This window comes from Phyllobates terribilis, unplaced genomic scaffold (assembly GCF_046119375.1).
Source record: "Phyllobates terribilis strain yellow unplaced genomic scaffold, ASM4611937v1 Scaffold_7__3_contigs__length_470593459, whole genome shotgun sequence".
Lineage (NCBI taxonomy): Eukaryota > Metazoa > Chordata > Amphibia > Anura > Dendrobatidae > Phyllobates > Phyllobates terribilis.
In genome coordinates, this window is record NW_027362767.1 from 434542842 (window position 1) to 434558172 (window position 15331).

General features: G+C 53.0%; 1 protein-coding gene across 1 annotated transcript in view; it reads left to right on the forward strand.

The window, feature by feature from the left end:
- GIPR (gastric inhibitory polypeptide receptor) overlaps nucleotides 1-15331 on the forward strand; it is a 37602-nt gene that overhangs the window by 5487 nt on the left and 16784 nt on the right. Inside the window, exons 2-10 of the mRNA XM_073638050.1 lie at nucleotides 66-138; nucleotides 1888-1984; nucleotides 6608-6715; nucleotides 6814-6938; nucleotides 9776-9879; nucleotides 10628-10781; nucleotides 11401-11560; nucleotides 11832-11892; nucleotides 13821-13890. Of these exons, the coding sequence (XP_073494151.1) occupies nucleotides 66-138; nucleotides 1888-1984; nucleotides 6608-6715; nucleotides 6814-6938; nucleotides 9776-9879; nucleotides 10628-10781; nucleotides 11401-11560; nucleotides 11832-11892; nucleotides 13821-13890 (952 nt within the window). The remainder of the gene's footprint in view (nucleotides 1-65; nucleotides 139-1887; nucleotides 1985-6607; nucleotides 6716-6813; nucleotides 6939-9775; nucleotides 9880-10627; nucleotides 10782-11400; nucleotides 11561-11831; nucleotides 11893-13820; nucleotides 13891-15331) is intronic.

A 15331-nucleotide genomic window follows, 5' to 3' on the forward strand; every position in this document is an offset into this window, starting at 1 on the left:
GGAGGGAACTCCCAAAAGTGAATCATAACCTTCATTATCTGTCATTTTGTTTTTTTTGTCCACAGCAAGGTCGTGATGCCGTCTGGGAATGGGGGGATGTGGAGTCAGCTGACCCCACTGATTCTCTTGTGGCTGCAGGTAAAAAAATATCTGGATGATGCAGTGATACGTGGGGAACATTATTATGTGGGTGACGTGTGCTCTGGGTGATGCAGTGATACATGGAGAACATTGCATTATGGGGGGGGCATTGCATTATGGGGGGGGCATTGTGTATTGTGGGTGATACAGTGATACGTGGGGGACATTGCATTATGGGGGGGCATTGTGTATTGTGGGTGATACAGTGATACGTGGGGGACATTGCATTATGGGGGGGGCATTGTGTATTGTGGGTGATACAGTGATACGTGGGGGACATTGCATTATGGGGGGGGGGCATTGTGTATTGTGGGTGATACAGTGATACGTGGGGGACATTGTATTATGGGGGGGGCATTGTGTATTGTGGGTGATACAGTGATACGTGGGGGACATTGCATTATGGGGGGGCATTGTGTATTGTGGGTGATACAGTGATACGTGGGGGACATTGCATTATGGGGGGGCATTGTGTATTGTGGGTGATACAGTGATACGTGGGGGACATTGCATTATGGGGGGGGCATTGTGTATTGTGGGTGATACAGTGATACGTGGGGGACATTGCATTATGGGGGGGGGCATTGTGTGTTGTGGGTGATACAGTGATACGTGGGGGACATTGCATTATGGGGGGGGGCATTGTGTGTTGTGGGTGATACAGTGATATGTGGGGGACATTGCATTATGGGGGGGGCATTGTGTATTGTGGGTGATACAGTGATACGTGGGGGACATTGCATTATGGGGGGGGCATTGTGTGTTGTGGGTGATACAGTGATATGTGGGGGACATTGCATTATGGGGGGGGCATTGTGTATTGTGGGTGATACAGTGATACGTGGGGGACATTGCATTATGGGGGGGGCATTGTGTATTGTGGGTGATACAGTGATACGTGGGGGACATTGCATTATGGGGGGGGCATTGTGTATTGTGGGTGATACAGTGATACGTGGGGGACATTGCATTATGGGGGGGGCATTGTGTGTTGTGGGTGATACGTGGGGGACATTGAATTATGGGGGGGCATTGTGTGTTGTGGGTGATACGTGGGGGACATTGTGGGTGATACGTGGGTGACATTGCATTATGGGGAGACTTTGTGTGTTGTGGGTGATACAGTGATACGTGGGGGACATTGCATTATGGGGGACATGTTATGGGGAATTCTGTGGTAAACATTAGGCTGGGAAGGTCCCATCAGGCAGCAGAGAGGGAGATGAGGCCAATAATATAAGCTGGATCTAGAACAAAACACCTTAGCAAATAGCAAGAATCCATAGCAGGAATTATCGCTCAGGCCCCGAGTAACAGGGAAATGTCACTTATAAAAGCCAAGGCACCAATCTGGGCATTGTCTGATGATGACAGTTGGCGCTACTGGCCCAATACGTGGCCCCGAGTCTGCTCATGCACATGGTCGTGGCATGGCGGCACAATGCCGGACACTGGTGTTATGTTGGTGGCATTGGGATGTAGGTGATGTTCTTTGTGGATGACTTTGTAATATGCGGGTGACTCGCTATGTGGGTAACATATTCTGTTGGTTACTTTGTGTCATGTTGGTGACGTTGTGATATGTGGGCAGCGCTGTTATGTAGGTTTCGTGTTATGATGGATGCTGTGCTGCGTCAGTGGGGTTGTGTTGGTGATTGTGTGATATGTGGGTGATGTTGTGTTATGTTAGTGATGTAATGGGTGACGTTCTGCTCTTTTTTGACATTGTGTCATGTTGTGGTGCAGGTGTGCAGAGCGATAACTGTGCAGGAGACGGTGCAGGCCTGGAAGGAATATCAGGACGACTGCGAGAGGAAGATGAGGATGGATCCTCCACTGACCGGTGAGAGAAGTAATAATGATAGAAAGTAAATCTGCAATCAGAGATAGAGAAGAATGAATGTGTTCAATGTTTAGAATAACCTAATGGCCACATACAACTGTTACATGTCTATAGGATGATCCTCCAGACACACTGCAGACATATGGACTAAATCACACCGCCTGGACTGTGCACACCGGCTCACACCGCCTGGACTGTACACACCGGCTCACACCGCCTGGACTGTACACACCGATCACACTGCCTGGACTGTACACACCTACACACCAGCTCACACCGCCTGGACTGTACACACCGATCACACCGCCTGGACTGTACACACCTGCACACCAGCTCACACCGCCTGGACTGTACACACCGATCATACTGCCTGGACTGTACACACCTACACACCAGCTCACACCGCCTGGACTGTACACACCTGCACACCAGCTCACACCGCCTGGACTGTACACACCGATCATACTGCCTGGACTGTACACACCTACACACCAGCTCACACCGCCTGGACTGTACACACCGGTTCACACTGCCCGGACTGTGTACACCGATCACACTGCCCGGACTGTGTACACCGATCACACTGCCCGGACTGTACACACCGTTCACGCCGTCTGGACTGTACACAGCGGTCACACTGCCTGGACTGTACGCACCATTCACACCGCCTGGACTGTGTACACCGGTCACCCTGCCTGGACTGTACACAGCGGTCACACTGCCTACACTGTGCACACCAATCACACCACCTGAACAATACACACCGGCTCACACTGCCTGGACTGTACACAGCGGTCACACCGCCTGGACTGTACACAGCGGTCACACCGCCTGGACTGTACACAGCGGTCACACCGCCTGGACTGTACACAGCGGTCACACCGCCTGGACTGTACACAGCGGTCACACCGCCTGGACTGTACACAGTGGTCACACTGCCTGGACTGTACACAGCGGTCACACTGCCTGGACTGTACACAGCGGTCACACTGCCTGGACTGTACACAGCGGTCACACTGCCTGGACTGTACACACCGGTCATACTGCCTGGACTGTACACGCCCATCACACCGCCTGGATTTTACACACCGGTCACACTGCCTGGACTGTACACACCGGTCACACCGCCTGGACTGTACACAGTGGTCACACTGCCTGGACTGTACACAGCGGTCACACCGCCTGGACTGTACACACCGGTCACACCGCCTGGACTGTACACACCGGTCACACTGCCTGGACTGTACACACCGGTCACACCGCCTGGACTGTACACAGCGGTCACACCGCCTGGACTGTACACACCGGTCACACCGCCTGGACTGTACACACCGGTCACACTGCCTGGACTGTACACAGTGGTCACACTGCCTGGACTGTACACAGCGGTCACACTGCCTGGACTGTACACAGCGGTCACACTGCCTGGACTGTACACAGCGGTCACACTGCCTGGACTGTACACACCGGTCACACTGCCTGGACTGTACACGCCCATCACACCGCCTGGATTTTACACACCGGTCACACTGCCTGGACTGTACACACCGGTCACACCGCCTGGACTGTACACAGTGGTCACACTGCCTGGACTGTACACAGCGGTCACACCGCCTGGACTGTACACACCGGTCACACCGCCTGGACTGTACACAGTGGTCACACTGCCTGGACTGTACACAGCGGTCACACTGCCTGGACTGTACACACCGGTCACACTGCCTGGACTGTACACGCCCATCACACCGCCTGGATTTTACACACCGGTCACACCGCCTGGACTGTACACACCGGTCACACCGCCTGGACTGTACACAGTGGTCACACTGCCTGGACTGTACACAGCGGTCACACCGCCTGGACTGTACACACCGGTCACACCGCCTGGACTGTAGACACCGGTCACACCGCCTGGACTGTACACACCGGTCACACCGCCTGGACTGTACACAGCGGTCACACCGCCTGGACTGTACACACCGGTCACACCGCCTGGACTGTACACACCGGTCACACTGCCTGGACTGTACACAGTGGTCACACTGCCTGGACTGTACACACCGGTCACACTGCCTGGACTGTACACACCGGTCACACTGCCTGGACTGTACACAGCGGTCACACTGCCTGGACTGTACACACCGGTCACACCGCCTGGACTGTACACAGTGGTCACACTGCCTGGACTGTACACAGCGGTCACACTGCCTGGACTGTACACACCGGTCACACCGCCTGGACTGTACACACCGGTCACACCGCCTGGACTGTACACACCGGTCACACTGCCTCGACTGTACACACCGGTCACACTGCCTGGACTGTACACACCGGTCACACTGCCTGGACTGTACACAGCGGTCACACTGCCTGGACTGTACACAGCGGTCACACTGCCTGGACTGTACACACCGGTCACACTGCCTGGACTGTACACGCCCATCACACCGCCTGGATTTTACACACCGGTCACACTGCCTGGACTGTACACACCGGTCACACCGCCTGGACTGTACACAGTGGTCACACTGCCTGGACTGTACACAGCGGTCACACCGCCTGGACTGTACACACCGGTCACACCGCCTGGACTGTACACAGTGGTCACACTGCCTGGACTGTACACAGTGGTCACACTGCCTGGACTGTACACAGCGGTCACACTGCCTGGACTGTACACACCGGTCACACTGCCTGGACTGTACACGCCCATCACACCGCCTGGATTTTACACACCGGTCACACTGCCTGGACTGTACACACCGGTCACACCGCCTGGACTGTACACAGTGGTCACACTGCCTGGACTGTACACAGCGGTCACACCGCCTGGACTGTACACACCGGTCACACCGCCTGAACTGTACACACCGGTCACACCGCCTGGACTGTACACACCGGTCACACCGCCTGGACTGTACACAGCGGTCACACCGCCTGGACTGTACACACCGGTCACACCGCCTGGACTGTACACACCGGTCACACTGCCTGGACTGTACACAGTGGTCACACTGCCTGGACTGTACACACCGGTCACACTGCCTGGACTGTACACACCGGTCACACTGCCTGGACTGTACACACCGGTCACACTGCCTGGACTGTACACAGCGGTCACACTGCCTGGACTGTACACACCGGTCACACCGCCTGGACTGTACACAGTGGTCACACTGCCTGGACTGTACACAGCGGTCACACTGCCTGGACTGTACACACCGGTCACACCGCCTGGACTGTACACACCGGTCACACCGCCTGGACTGTACACACCGGTCACACTGCCTCGACTGTACACACCGGTCACACTGCCTGGACTGTACACACCGGTCACACTGCCTGGACTGTACACACCGGTCACACCGCCTGGACTGTACACAGCGGTCACACTGCCTGGACTGTACACACCGGTCACACTGCCTGGACTGTACACACCGGTCACACTGCCTGGACTATACACACCGGTCACACTGCCTGGACTGTACACACCGGTCACACTGCCTGGACTGTACACACCGGTCACACTGCCTGGACTGTACACACCGGTCACACTGCCTGGACTGTACACAGCGGTCACACCGCCTGGACTGTACACACCGGTCACACCGCCTGGACTGTACACACCGGTCACACTGCCTGGACTGTACACAGTGGTCACACTGCCTGGACTGTACACGCCCATCACACCGCCTGGATTTTACACACCGGTCACACCGCCTGGACTGTACACACCGGTCACACCGCCTGGACTGTACACACCGGCTCTCACCGCCTGGACTGTACACACCGGTCACACCACCTGGACTGTACACACCGGTCACACCAGCTCACACCGCCTGGACTGTACACACCGGTCACACCGCCTGGACTGTACACACCGGTCACACCAGCTCACACCGCCTGGATTTTACACACCGGTCACACCGCCTGGACTGTACACAGCGGTCACACTGCCTGGACTGTACACAGCGGTCACACCGCCTGGACTGTACACAGCGGTCACACAAAATAAGTGATAATCAATTCATGACATCATAGTCCTTAACATGAAATGAACAAATACTGTATATATGAGTGCGTGTTACATGTGCACTACCCAGATCAAACACACCATGAGATAAATGACAGTTTTGACTTCATAGTCCTTACTGAAGAGTAAACAGATATCTATAGGTACATATTTGCATACATGTATTGACCAATGTTAGGGCACCAGAGGAAAGGCCAGCGAGAACAAGAGCCCCATGTGTCCCCAGGAGCCCCCCGTGTCCCCAAGAGCTCCCCGTATCCTCAGGATCTCCCCGTGTCCCCAGGAGCCCCCCGTGTCCCCAAGAGCTCCCCGTGTCCTCAGGATCTCCCCGTGTCCCCAGGATCTCCCCATGTCCCCAGGAGCTCCTCGTGTCCCCAGGAGCCCCCCGTATCCCCAGGATCTCCCCATGTCCCCAGGAGCTCCTCGTGTCCCCAGGAGCCCCCCGTATCCCCAGGAGCCCCCTGTGTCCTCAGGAGCCTCTGATGTCCCCAGGAGCCCCCCGTGTCCATTGTGTGGCAGAGCGAGCTGTGACCATAGATTTCCATCAGGCCTCTGCACCACACTCACAACTTCCATCCTGATCATTGCAGGAGTGTTTTGTAACCGGACGTTCGATAGGTATGTGTGCTGGGGAGATGCTGCTGCCAACACAACCCACGCAGAGCCATGTCCGTCCTACCTGCCCTGGTACCCTCAAGGTGAGAGGATAAGGTGGGGAAAGAATATTCTGGAGGGATGGGGGGTAATTGGCAGACAACTAGGACTTACCCAACCTCCTCTCTGCTCCACTCCTCAGTAAGAGACGGTCTTGTATTCCGGCGCTGTGGTTCAGATGGTGAGTGGGTTCGTGATGATACAGATATGCCCTGGAGAGACCACTCTCAGTGTGAGAACATCGACCCCGAGGAGGAGCAGTCACATGTAAGCGGTCCCCATTTGTTTTCTGTGGCCATAGACCCCTAAGACCATAGAACCCTTTTACCATAGATCCCCCACGATGACTATGGATCCCTTTGATCATAGATTCATACAACCATAGATCCTCCCCCCTATGACCATAAACCCCAGTGAACATGTACAGATCACAGTGGCCATAGGTTCCTGTGACCATAAAGAACATGCCTGTGGCCATAGATCCCTGTGATGCTAGACCATGTGGCCATAGATCCCCATGATCGTAGATCATTGTGGCCATAGATCCTCATGATGGTAGATCCTAAGGCAATAGATCCCCATGATGGTAGATCCCATGGCCATAGATTCTCGTGATGGTAGATCCTGTGGCCATAGATCCCCATGATGGTAGATCGTAAGGCAATAGATCCCCATGATGGTAGATCCAATGGCCATAGATCCCCGTGATGGTAGATCCTGTGGCCATAGATCCCCGTGATGATAGACCTTGTCGCCATAGATCCCTGTGATGGTAGATCCTTGTGGCCATGTATCTCCGTGATGGTAGATCATTGTGGCCATGTATTTCCGTGATGGTAGATCCTTGTGGCCATGTATCTTCGTGATGGTAGATCATTGTGGCCATGTATCTCTGTGATGGTAGATCCTTGTGGCCATGTATCTCCGTGATGGTAGATCATTGTGGCCATGTATCTCTGTGATGGTAGATCATTGTGGCCATGTATCTCCATGATGGTAGATCATTGTGGCCATGTATCTCCGTGATGGTAGATCATTGTGGCCATGTATCTCCGTGATGGTAGATCATTGTGGCCATGTATCTCTGTGATGGTAGATCATTGTGGCCATGTATCTCCGTGATGGTAGATCATTGTGGCCATGTATCTCTGTGATGGTAGATCATTGTGGCCATGTATCTCCGTGATGGTAGATCCTGTGGCCATAGATCCCCGTGATGATAGACCCTGTCGCCATAGGTCCCTGTGATGGTAGATCCTTGTGGTCATGTATCTCCGTGATGGTAGATCCCTATGCGGTCACCAGACTGTATGATAAACCGTCCCTGACTCCTGTATAGTGATGTCTGTTGGCCATGTGTGTGTTATATCTCAGGGTCTCTCATAGACCAGGTATACATATATATGATGTACAGTACAGACCAAAAGTTTGGACACACCTTCTCATTTAAAGATTTTTCTGTATTTTCATGACTATGAAAATTGTACATTCACACTGAAGGCATCAAAACTATGAATTAACACATGTGGAATTATATACTGAACAAAAAAGTGTGAAACAACTGAAAATATGTCTTATATTCTAGGTTCTTCAAAGTAGCCACCTTTTGCTTTGATGACTGCTTTGCACACTCTTGGCATTCTCTTGATGAGCTTCAAGAGGTAGTCACCAGAAATGGTCCTCCAACAATCTTGAAGGAGTTCCCAGAGATGCTTAGCACTTGTTGGCCCTTTTGCCTTCACTCTGCGGTCCAGCTCACCACAAAACATCTCGATTGGGTTCAGGTCTGGTGACTGTGGAGGCCAGGTCAACTGGCGTAGCCCCCCATCACTCTCCCTCTTGGTCAAATAGCCCTTACACTGCCTGGAGGTGTGTTTGGGGTCATTTTCCTATTGAAAAATAAATGATGGTCCAGCTAAACGCAAACCGGATGGAATAGCATGCCGCTGCAAGATGCTGTGGTAGCCATGCTGGTTCAGTATGCCTTCAATTTTGAATAAATCCCCAACAGTGTCACCAGCAAAGCCCCCCCACACCATCACACCTCCTCCTCCATGCTTCATGGTGGGAACCAGGCATGTAGAGTCCATCCGTTCACCTTTTCTGCGTCGCACAAAGACACGGTGGTTGGAAACAAAGATCTCAAATTTGGACTCATCAGACCAAAGCACAGATTTCCACTGGTCTAATGTCCATTCCTTGTGTTCTTTAGCCCAAACAAGTCTCTTCTGCTTGTTGCCTGTCCTTAACAGTGGTTTCCTAGCAGCTATTTTACCATGAAGGCCGGCTGCACAAAGTCTCCTCTTAACAGTTGTTGTAGAGATGTGTCTGCTGATAGAACTCTGTGTGGCATTGACCTGGTCTCTAATGTGAGCTGCTGTTAACCTGCGATTTCTGGGGCTGGTGACTTGGATAAACTTATCCTCAGAAGCAGAGGTGACTCTTGGTCTTCCTTTCCTGGGGCGGTCCTCATGTGCGCCAGTTTCTTTGTAGCGCTTGATAGTTTTTGCAACTGCACTTGGGGACACTTTCAAAGTTTGCCCAATTTTTTGCACTGATTGACCTTCATTTCTTAAAGTAATGATGGCCACTTCTTTTTCTTTACTTAGAATTTGTATTATGGCAAGAAAAAAGCAGCTAACAGTCTATTCAGTAGGACTATCAGCTGTGTATCCACCAGACTTCTGCACAACACAACTGATGGTCCCAACCCCATTTATAAGGCAAGAAATCCCACTTATTAAACCTGGCAGGGCACACCTGTGAAGTGAAAACCATTTCCGGTGACTACCTCTTGAAGCTCATCAAGAGAATGCCAAGAGTGTGCAAAGCAGTCATCAAAGCAAAAGGTGGCTACTTTGAAGAACCTAGAATATAAGACATATTTTCAGTTGTTTCACACTTTTTTGTTAAGTATATAATTCCACATGTGTTAATTCATAGTTTTGATGCCTTCAGTGTGAATGTACAATTTTCAAAGTCATGAAAATACAGAAAAATCTTTAAATGAGAAGGTGTGTCCAAACTTTTGGTCTGTACTGTATACTCATGGCGGCAGCGCCCTCTGGTGACAGCTTGCTGATTGTCGCAGTTTGTCTCTGCAGCATCAGGCCTGGATTCTGTCGCAGCTGCGGGTCATGTACAGTGTGGGATACGGCATTTCTCTGGCTGCGCTGGTGGTGGCGCTCCTCATCCTGACTCTGCTCAGGTCAGTGCCCCCCATCAGTGAATTTGTGGTGGTATCACTGTGGACCGTGTGTGCAGCTGACAGAGCGCTATTTCTAAAAAAAAAAAAATCAGACCTATTTTTCTAATTCTGGAGAGTCCCTTAAAGAGGACCTGTCCCCAGATGAAAAGTGTCCAATATTTGCACTTATTTTATTCCCGCTTCTCCCCTGAGTAATTCGCTTTTCCCTTTTTTACAATCCGCCATACGGTTCCAGAGATATGGGACTTTTTACTTAGTACTGATTTTGATGGTCTTTCCAAAGGAGGTGTGGCCTAAAGGCCCGCCCCCGAGGAATCTGTGAGCCACGCCCCCTTGTAAAGACCACTAAATAAGAAATCTCATATCTATGGAACTGAATGGTGGATTTTAAGAAAGAAATCAGCGGAATACCAAAGGGAGCAGCAGGAATAAAATATGAGGAAAATTTGGCTACTTTTGAGCTAGAGACAGGTCCTTTTTAAAGCAGGACTTTCCACTGTACTTTACACTTCAGCTCCTCTCTGTGCATGTGTGCAGTGGGTAAGAGCTGGCATGGAGCTATTCGTGTCAGGGTCTCCAGCGTGTATCGGATTGTGTGGACTGGGTTTAGTTTTCACAGCGGTATCCTGGTCGGGGGGCGCCCCGATCTCTCAGGGTTAGTAGTTGTGTCCATCTCCTGATGAGCCCCCTGCGTTTTATCATGGGGTCCGGGATCCCTTGGTCATTCTGGGTCTCCCTCGTCTTCCAGGCGTCTCTGCTGCACCCGGAATCTCATCCACTGTAACCTGTTTGTGTCGTTCATCCTCCGCGCGGTGTCACTGCTGACCCGGGACGCTCTGCTGGAGCAGCCGCACGGCGCCATCCAGGGCGAGGAGGATCTGACTGCCCTGCTGCGGGAGAGAGTAAGAAGGAGACTGACATGCCAAGCACACGTGTGTGAGGCGGAGCTACGAGTGTGACATGTGTGAGGCGGAGCTACGAGTGTGACGTGTGTGAGGCGGAGCTATGAGTGTGACATGTGTGAGGCGGAGCTACGAGTGTGACGTGTGTGAGGCGGAGCTACGAGTGTGACGTGTGTGAGGCGGAGCTACAAGTGTGACGTGTGTGAGGCGGAGCTACAAGCGTGACATGCATAAGGCGGAGCTACAAGTGTGAGATGTGTATGGGCAGAGCTAATAGTGTGACACCTGTAAGGGCGGAGCTAATAATGTGACACGTGTAAGGGTGGAGCTAATAGTGTCACACCTGTAAGGGCGGAGCTGATAGTGTGACACATGTAGTAGGCGGAGCTAATAATGTGACACCTGTAAGGGCGGAGCTAATAATGTGACACGTGTAAGGGCGGAGCTGATAGTGTGACACCTGTAAGGGCGGAGCTGATAGTGTGACACATGTAGTAGGCGGAGCTAATAGTGTTACACGTATAGGAGGCGGAGCTATGAGGATCACGCATTACTGTTGTCTATTACGTTTGCTGCATTTCCATGGATTTAACCCTCCGTCTCCCTCTTTCCTGCTCAGACGCTGGTCGGTTGCCGCGTGGCGCAGACAATCACACAATATTGTGTAGCCGCCAATTACTACTGGCTGCTGGTGGAGGGGCTGTACCTGCACAACCTGCTGCTGGTGCTGTCGTTCTCGGAGGAGGCTGCGCTGCCGCGGTACATGGTGCTGGGCTGGGGTGAGCGTCTCATCACTTTATGTTTCGGTTCCAAACCATTTTAAGATCTTTGCTTGTTGAATGGAAACATGAATTGATGCTTCCAAGGGATTTACATTGTAACAACCCCTCTGCTGTGAGAAGTATTAGGGCAGGAGGGTTTTCAGCCTCTAAATATAAACAAGAACCCGGTGAATGTCCATATTGGCCTCGGTGGGACGGATGGGTGACACGTAGAGCGCCATCGTCCCTCCTCGCCTTCACACCTCCTCATTTCTCTGCTTGGCTGCAGGGGCTCCGATCCTGTTCGTCATCCCGTGGGTGGTCATGCGACAGTTGTACGAGAACACACAGTGAGTACCACCTATTCCAGGTCTCGGGGGTCTCTGTCCCCTAGGTGTAGTGACATCTCTCCCCAGGTGACAGAGGTGGCGCCAGTGTGTAGACTGAAACAGGTCACTGACCCTTATAAGGCAGAGACAGAGCACGATATATGGAGCACGAGGCGTGAGGTGCGGTATCCGGAGCACGAGGCTTGAGGTGCGGTATACGGAGTATGAGACGTGAGGTGTGGTATACGGAACACGAGGTGTGAGGCCCGGTATCCGGAGCACGAGGCGTGAGGTGCGGTATACGGAGTATGAGACGTGAGGTGTGGTATACGGAATACGAGGTGTGAGGCCCGGTATACGGAGCACGAGGCGTGAGGCGTGGTATCCGGATCACGAGGCGTAAAGCGCGGTATACGGAGCATGAGGCGCGGTATGCGGAGCACGAGGCGTGAGGTGCGGTATACAGAGCATGAGACGTGAGGTGCAGTATACGGAGCACGAGGCGTGAGGCGCGGTATCCGGAGCACGAGGCGTGAGGCGCGGTATCCGGAGCACGAGGCGTGAGGCGCGGTATCCGGAGCACGAGGCGTGAAGCGCGGTATACGGAGCGTGAGGCGCGGTATGCGGAGCACGAGGCGTGAGGTGCGGTATACGGAGCATGAGACGTGAGGTGCAGTATACGGAGCACAAGGCGTGAGGCCCGGTATACGGAGCACGAGGCGTGAGGCCCGGTATACGGAGCATGAGACGTGAGGTGCGGTATACGGAGCATGAGGCGTGAGTTACAGGATATGGAGCACGAGGTGTGAGGTGCAGTATACAGAGCAGGAGGTGCAGTATACGGGGCAGGAGGTGCGGTATATGGGGCAGGAGCTGTGGTATACAAGGCAGGAGGTATGGTATACGGAGCAGGAGACGCGGTATACGGAGCAGGAGGCGCGGTATACGGGGCAGGAAGTGTGGTATACGGAGCAGGAGGTGCGGTATACGGGGCAGGAGGTGCGGTATACGGAGCAGGAGGTGCGGTATACGGCGTAGGAGGTGCGGTATACGGAGCAGGAGGCGCGGTATACGGGGTAGGAAGTGCGGTATACGGGGTAGGAAGTGCGGTATACGGGGCAGGAGGTGCGGTATACGGGGCAGGAGGTGCGGTATACGGAGCAGGAGGTGCGGTATACGGGGCAGGAGGTGCGGTATACGTGGCAGGAGGTGCGGTATACGGAGCAGGAGGCGCAGTATACGGGGCAGGAGGTGCGGTATACGGGGCAGGAGGTGCGGTATACGGAGCAGGAGGCGCGGTATACGGGGCAGGAGGTGCGGTATACGGAGCAGGAGGCGCGGTATACGGGGCAGGAGGTGCGGTATACGGAGCAGGAGGTGCGGTATACGGGGTAGGAGGTGCGGTATACGGGGTAGGAGGTGCGGTATACGGGACAGGAGGTGCGGTATACGGAGTGGAGCAGGAGGTGTGGTATACGGGGCAGGAGGTGCGGTATACGGAGCAGGAGGTGCGGTATACGGGGTAGGAGGTGCAGTATACGGAGCAGGAGGTGCGGTATATGGAGCAGGAGGTGCGGTATATAGGGTAGGAGGTGCGATATACGGGGTAGGAGGTGCAGTATATGGGGCAGGAGGTGCGGTATATGGAGCAGGAGGTGCGGTATACGGAGCAGGAGGTGCGGTATACGGAGCAGGAGGTGCGGTATACGGGGTAGGAGGTGCAGTATACGGGGCAGGAGGTGCGGTATATGGAGCAGGAGGTGCGGTATATAGGGTAGGAGGTGCGATATACGGGGCAGGAGGTGCGGTAAATGGAGCAGGAGGTGCGGTATACGGGGCAGGAGGTGCGGTATTCGGGGCAGGAGGTGAGGTATATGGGGCAGGAGGTGCGGTATACGGGGCAGGAGGTGCGGTATACGGGGCTCTGACTCCTGTCACTTGTCTTTTAGCTGTTGGGAAAGAAACGACAACCGCTCGCACTGGTGGATCATCCGCTCCCCCATCCTGCTGGCCGTGCTGGTAAGTTCTGGACGTCACTTTCAGCGCCGTCATTACTGTACAGATCTCCAGACATTTTGCATCCCGAGCGTCGCTCCCATATACCGTGTCCTCGTTGGACGCTATCTTGTCTGTAGCTTACTCTATGAAATGCAATTCTGAGAAACAGAAGATGCAAAGTGTGAACAGTGTGAGCAGAAAACAAGATCAGAGCTGAGCAACCACGAGATATATCCTAGTGAAGGGCTGGGGCGAAACTTGGGTGGTCACCCCCCTTACAGGTGTATGTATATATATATTGTATGAGGGTGTGGAAATGTATATATAGTGTATGGGGTGTTTATATACAGTGGGGAAAAGAAGTATTAATGCACTGCCGATTTTGCAGGTTTTCCCACCTACAATGAATGGAGAGGTCTGTAATTTTTATCGTAGGTACACTTCACCTGTGAGAGACAGAATCTAAGAATAAAATCCAGAAAATCACATTGTATGATTTCTACATAATTAATTAGCATTTTATTGCAGGAAATAAGTATTTGATACAATAGAAAAACAGAACTTAATATTTGGTACAGAAACCTTTGTTTGCAGTTACAGAGGTCAGATATTTCCTGTAGTTCTTGACCAGGTTTGCACACAATAAAGCAGGGATTTTGGCCCTCTCCTCCATACGGATCTTCTCCAGATCTTTCAGGTTTCGGGGCTGTCGCTGAGCAATATTGAGTTTCAGCTCCCTCCAAAGATTTTCTATTGGGTTCAGGTCTGGAGACTGACTAGACCACTACAGGACCTTTAGATGTGTAACATACCTGGCGGCGTCCTTGCATGGTGGTCCATCTCCCACTGTGCAAGAGGGCGCACTTGATCTCCTGTCCAGAATGTCTCTCTGGCTTCCCTCCATGCTGTCTGTTTGTGTCTGTTTCTGCTGCTTAAGGGCGGCGCCCGATCACTTCCTGCCTTTTGTACCTGCTGTGGGTCACACCCCTTGTGCGTCCTCAGCCTATTGCTGTCTGTCACTTGGTATATAGCTCAGCAGCTCCCTTCTATCCCTGCCTGAGCATAGTGTTTCCTTCAGTGTGTGCTTGCACTCTGAAGGTGCCAGGTCCCGTCTCTTGTCTCCTGCTTTTTGTATCAGTTCCCGTGTCTGAACTGAGTCCTGTATGTCTCCTGCTTTGCGGTATCAGCTCCCGTGTCTGAACTGAGTCCTGTATGTCTCCTGCTTTGCGGTATCAGCTCCCGTGTCTGAACTGAGTCCTGTATGTCTCCTGCTTTGCGGTTTCAGCTCCCGTGTCTGAACTGACTCCTTTCTGTGTTCTCTTGTCTGTCCTGTCTGAACACGCTCCTAGCCTGTTCCTCTCGCCTTCTAGTGGCCGATTTCCTAGACCCGCTCCTGTGTCTGGTCTGTCCTGTCTGAACACGCTCCTTGTCTGTTCGTTCCGCCTCTCTGGGGGCCGTATTC